The sequence below is a fragment of the Spermophilus citellus genome (assembly GCF_964194105.1).
Source record: "Spermophilus citellus genome assembly, chromosome: 3".
Taxonomy (NCBI): domain Eukaryota; kingdom Metazoa; phylum Chordata; class Mammalia; order Rodentia; family Sciuridae; genus Spermophilus; species Spermophilus citellus.
Genome location: NC_138184.1, coordinates 90,263,790 through 90,269,789, shown reverse-complemented (window position 1 = coordinate 90,269,789; position 6,000 = coordinate 90,263,790). Strand labels below are relative to the sequence as shown.

Sequence of the window (6,000 nt, the reverse complement as noted above, 5' to 3'; positions counted from 1 at the left end):
AAGTCAAAAGGTGGACCTGGGTGGGACTCTCTGGAAACTTCCTTGGGACTCACAGTAAAACTGGAGGGCAGGCCAGGTGTCCTAGCTGGTGGCACACCTGTAATCCCAGAGACTTAGGAGGTTGAGGCAGGAGGATCATAAGTTTGAAGCCAGCCTCAGCAACTTGGTGAGACACTGTCTCAAAAATTCAAAAATAAAATAAAAAGGACTGAGAATGTAGTTCAATGATTGAAGCACCCCTGGGTTCCAACCCCCAGTAACACACACAGATACACACAAACTTGGAGGGCAGGAGAGACACTATCCTTCTCTCTGAGAGGACTCAATCTGTCCCCTAAAAGTGTCCCCTTTCCCTTTGTTAGCCCTTCAATAAACTTGGGCCTGAGAGAGGTTGGCAGCACACACCTGCAGTCCCACGTTTGGAAGACTGAGGCAGGAGGATCACAAGTTCAAGGCCAGCCTCAGCAATTTAGTGAGACCTCTGCCTAAAATAAAAACAAAAAGCAGGGAGTGTGAAGGGCCCCTGGGTTCACCGGCCCCATCACCAAAACAAACAAACTCATGCCTGCTCCTCTGAGCCAATGTCTGGAATCTTTCTGGCTGTTGGCAAGGATCTGGGGGAAGAGGGGTGCTCCGTGGCTGCCCCAGCTTTTCAGTGCTTCTCTGCCCTGCAACTTTCCAGGTTGCCAGCGACCTCCATAAAGCCTTTCTTTCTACTCCAACAGCCGTCTCTGTGGCATTGGTTTTTTCCTGGGACAACCTTCGGGACCTCAAAGAGATGCTTTCTAAGTTTCAAAGCAGATGATGATTTTTGCCTTTTTTTTCCCCCCAGTTGTTCTACAATTTTTTTTTTTTTTAAGAAAAAAAGTCTTATTTCGCTAACTTGCTGAGGCTGGCCTTGAATTTGCAATCGTCCTGTCTCAGTCTCCTGAGGATGGGATTACAAGCAGTGCAACACTGTGAGTGGCCGCAGCTAACATTTATCGGAATACTTAATTTAACTGCTTGCTTTCTTTTTTTTTATTTTTTATTTTTTTATTGTTGGTCATTCAAAACATTACATAGTTCTTGATATATCATATTTCACAGTTTGATTCAAGTGGGTTATGAACTCCCATTTTTACCCCGTATACAGATTGCTGAATCACATCATTTACACTTCCATTGATTTACACATTGCCATTCTAGTGTCTGTTGTATTCTGCTGCCTTTCCTATCCTCTACTATCCCCCCCTCCCCTCCCCTCCCCTCCCCTCCACTCTCTCTACCCCCTCTACTGTAAATCTTTTCTTCCACTTGTATTATTCTTCCCTTACCCCTCACTTCCTCTTGTATGTAATTTTGTATAACCCTGAGGATCACCTTCCATTTCCATGCAATTTCCCTTCTCTCTCCCTTTCCCTCGCACCTCTCATCCCTGTTTAATGTTAATCTTCTTCTCATGCTCTTCGTCCCTACTCTGTCCTTAGTTACTCCCCTTATATCAAAGAAGACATTTCATTTGGCATTTGTTTTTTAGGGATTGGCTAACTTCACTTAGCATAATCTGCTCTAATGCCATCCATTTCCCTCCAAATTCTATGATTTTGTCATTTTTTTAATGCAGAGTAATACTCCATTGTGTATAAATGCCACTTTTTTTTTTATCCATTCATCTATTGAAGGGCATCTAGGTTGGTTCCACAGTCTTGCTATTGTGAATTGTGCTGCTATGAACGTCAATGTAGCAGTGTCCCTGTAGCATGCTCTTTTTAGGTCTTTAGGGAATAGACTGAGAAGGGGAATAGCTGGGTCAAATGGTGGTTCCATTCCCAGCTTTCCAAGAAATCTCCATACTGCTTTCCAAATTGGCTGCACCAATTTGCAGTCCCACCAACAATGAACAAGTGTACCCTTTTCCCCACATCCTCGCCAGCACTTGTTGTTGTTTGACTTCATAATGGCTGCCAATCTTACTGGAGTGAGATGGTATCTTAGGGTGGTTTTGATTTGCATTTCTCTGACTGCTAGAGATGGTGAGCATTTTTTTTTTAAAGAGAGAGTGAGAGAGGAGAGAGAGAGAGAGAGAGAGAGAGAGAGAATTTTTAATATTTATTTTTTAGTTCTCGGGGGACACAACATCTTTGTATGTGGTGCTGAGTATCAAACCCAGGCTGCACGCATGCCAGGCGAGCGCGCTACCGCTTGAGCCACATCCCCAGCCCCGGTGAGCATTTTTTAACTGCTTGCTTTCTTCCACGCATCACCTCATATTCCTCACAGCTGCCCTACCACTAGGTCCTATTATTGCCCCCATTGTGCAGAGACAGAAGTCGAGTTTCAGAGGTCTAAGTAACTGGCCAGGGTTGCGACGCTGGTAAAGCGGAGGAGCCAAGGGATCTGCAAAGTGAGCAGGGCAGGCATTTTGTTCTAGATCAGAGCAAAGTCCAGACACCCCGAGGTCTTGGCGACAACTGGCCTGGGGGCTGTGCAGAACGCCAGCCTGGAGACCCGGGGCGCGGTTGTGTTCCGTTCTGCTACAGGTTTCGGGTGAGTACCCTCCGATGTGACCCGGCTTCCCACGCACCACGCAGGTCACGGGGCTGGAAAGACTGAGTTCTCGGGTGGAAAGAGTGAGCGCCCGCGCCCCGCCCCCGTCTCCCTGGAAACGGCGGCCCGCGGCCACGCCCCCCGGCCCCGCAGCGCTCCGGGCCCGCCGAGGTCGCCGCCACTTCGGCCTCCCGGTTCCTCTCGCCCACCGCCTTCCCTTATCGCTGTCCTCTTCGGCCCCAGGCCACCTCCTGCAGCCGCGCTCCAGCACCGGGCACCCGCGTCCGCGCCGGACAGTCCCCGCGCTCTCCCCGGGTCCACCCCTCGGCCGTGCTGATTGGGCAGGCGGGGTCTCCGCCCGGCGGAAAGTTTTCGGTGCCTGGAGGAAGTTGAACCTTGGAAACTCCGAGCAAGCGACTCCGGTGGTGGCCTCGGGGAACTCGTGGTCATGGAGGAGCCCCCGGTGCGAGAGGAGGAGGAAGGGGACGGAGAGATGGATGAAGCCGGGCCCGAGGGCGCCCTGGGCAAGAGCCCCTTCCAGCTGACCACCGAGGACGTGTACGACATCTCCTACGTGGTGGGCCGCGAGCTGATGGCCTTGGGCAGCGACCCTCGGGTGACCCAGCTGCAGTTCAAGATTGTCCGCGTGCTAGAGATGCTGGAGGCGCTGGTGGATAAGGGCAGCCTGGCCGCGGAGGAGCTGAGGATGGAGAGGGACAACCTCAGGCAGGAGGTGGAGGGGCTGCGGAGACGGGGCCCGCCGGCCCAAGGGGAGGTGAGTGGGGGAGGCGCCCACCCGAGGGAGGCCTTTGGCCTCTGTTGGAGGAGCCACTTAAAACTGTTCTCTTCGAATTTCCAATCCTCAGATTGGACAGTTGACATTCATTGAGTACTTACTTGGTGCCAGGCTGTGGGGTGTGTTCTAAGTCAGCCTCCATCATTTCTGACCAGCTAAAAGCTTAGCATATGTGGCTGGGAAAGTGGTTCCGTGGTAGAGCGCTTGCCTGAAGCTTTAGGGTACATGCCAGTCTCGCACACTGAGTTGCCCTTAAAACAGATGACCAGATCCCAGCCCCAGAGTCCCTAACTCAGCAGGTCCGAAATGGGACCTGAGAATCTGCATTTCTAACCAGTTTTCCTGTAACGCTGATGCACCACACTTTGAGAGACTGGACTTGAGTAAGAGATACATTTGAACTAAATAGAAATTAGTGCATATGACAACAAACCACAAACACAAGAAGATTCAGAGCAGCTTTAGTATTAGTGATTGTGTCAAAATGGAAAGAACTCTATTGCAACAGAATAGGTTGTTTACATTGTGTTGTGGTCCTACAGTGGAATACTACACAACAATGAAAGAGAACTGAGTAGTGATACAACAGTTTAGATGAAACTCCCAGATGTCACTTTGAGAAAAAGGAACTAGGAGGCTGGGGTTGTGGCTCAGTGGTAGAGCACTTGCTTAGCTGTGTGTGGCGCTAGGTTCGATCCTCAGCACCACTAACAAATAAATAAATAAAATAAAGGTATTGTGTCCATTTACAACCAAAAAAGAAAGATAGCAATTTTGTGCAAAAAAGAACCTACTGTAGGGCTGGGGATGTGGCTCAAGTGGTAGCGTGCTTGCCTAGCATGCATGAGGCACTGGGTTCAATTCTCAGCACCACGTAAAAATAAAGTGAAGATATTGTGTCCACCTAAAACTAAAAATAAATATAAAAAAAAGAACCTATGTAGATTTGTATAAAATTCAAGAACCAGCATAAGAACCTTTAGTTATAGGAGGCAGAATGAGGGAAGGTGGGCAGAAAAGGAAACTGATAACTACACATTTCCTGTCTTTTATTTTTTATTTTTAGTTGTTGATGGACCTTTATTTTTATTTGTTTCTGTGCAGTGCTGAGAATTGGACCCAATGCCTCACACATGCAAGGCAAATGCTTTACCCACGTTTCCTGTCTTTATGGGATATGGTTATACAGGTGTATACATAGGTTAAAAATCACCAATCTAAAGTCAAGATGAATGAATATTACTGTGTTATACTTTAGTTTTACCAAATGCCGTTTTTACATCATTGTCCTTTCTTGTTTCTTCCCCCATGCTGGGGATGGAACTTAGAGCCTGCAGCATGCTGGGTAAGGTGCAGGAATCCACTGCTGATGACACCCCCAGCCCTCAATCTCCAGTATCGATGAAGCAAAAATTTCAAGAAACAATGAACCCAAACATGCCCTTACTCTACATGGTGCACAGGCATCTTTCTTTCCTGTTCTATTTTTATTTTTTATTTATATATTTATTTGGTACCAGGGATGGAACCCAGGGGTGCTTAACCACTGAGCCACATCCCCAGCCCTTTGAGTCAGGGTTTCACTAAGTTGCTTAGGGCTTTGCTAAATAGCTGAGACTGGTTTTGAACTTGCCATCCTCCTGCCTCGGCCTCCCTAGCCTCTGGATGACAGGCATATACCACTGTGCCTGATCTCCTATTCTACTTTTATAGTTAAAAATTGGGTCAGAGTTGTGGCTCTGTGGTAGAGTGCTTGCCCAGCATGTGTGAGGCACTGGGTTCAATCCTCAGCACCACGTGCAGATAAATAAATAAAATAAAGGTATTATGTCTATCTATCTATCTATAATAGTTTATATATAATAGCATATATATATATATATATATATATATATATATATATATATTTCATACCCCCAGCCCTCAGTCTCCACACACACACATACACACACACACACATATATATATATAAATTATCCAGGGCTTCCCACTTGCTAAGGACCTACACTACCACTGAACTACAGACGCAGCCCCAGCCCCTCCCTGTTTTATTTCACTTATTCCTAAGTCACAGTGACCATGGAATTGTAGTTGAGGTTCTACTTAGTGACTATTGTGTGAGATGACTCAGGGTCTTGTGCAATTGTCTGTCTGTGGAGAGTCAAGAGAAGTTCAGTGACCTACCCAGGACCCTCATTCGCTGCTGGTGGCAATTGATCTCCACACACAGGATATGGAGGAAGTCTTGGCTCGGAACCTGTGGTCTGCAGGGGCCTGGGTGACTTTTCACTTGGGACAGAGTGCAAAAGCGTCATCAGGCAGCAGATGAGAAGGCACATTTTTTTTTCTTTTTTTTCCCCAGTACACACACAGTCTTTATTTTTTCTTTCTTTTTTTTTTATACTGGGGATAGAACCCAAGGATTTTTTTTTTTTTTTTTTTTTTTTTTTGGTGCTGGGAATTGAACCCAGGGCCTAGTACATGAAAGGCAAATGCTCTACCAACTAAGCGATATCCCCAACCCATTTAAAAAAAAAATATTTTTAGTTGTAGATGGACACAATACCTTCATTTTATCTGTTTATATGTGGTGCTGAGAATCGAACCCAGGGCCTCACATGTGTGAGGAAAGTGCTCTACCACTGAGCCACAAGGATTCTTAACCCCCCAAGGAT

The 6,000-nt window shown here is 47.0% G+C and overlaps 1 protein-coding gene across 2 annotated transcripts in view; it reads left to right on the top strand.

Moving 5' to 3' along the window:
* Nucleotides 1–2,667: 2,667 nt before the first annotated feature.
* Nucleotides 2,668–6,000, top strand: part of RILPL2 (Rab interacting lysosomal protein like 2) — a 37,044-nt gene continuing 33,711 nt past the window's right edge. The window contains exon 1 of one of the 2 annotated variants that reach the window (XM_081284974.1): nucleotides 2,668–3,304. In XM_081284974.1, the coding sequence (XP_081141100.1) occupies nucleotides 2,978–3,304 (327 nt within the window). In that variant the 5' untranslated portion in view covers nucleotides 2,668–2,977. The remainder of the gene's footprint in view (nucleotides 3,305–6,000) is intronic. The other variant, XM_081284975.1, reaches the window with a different exon arrangement.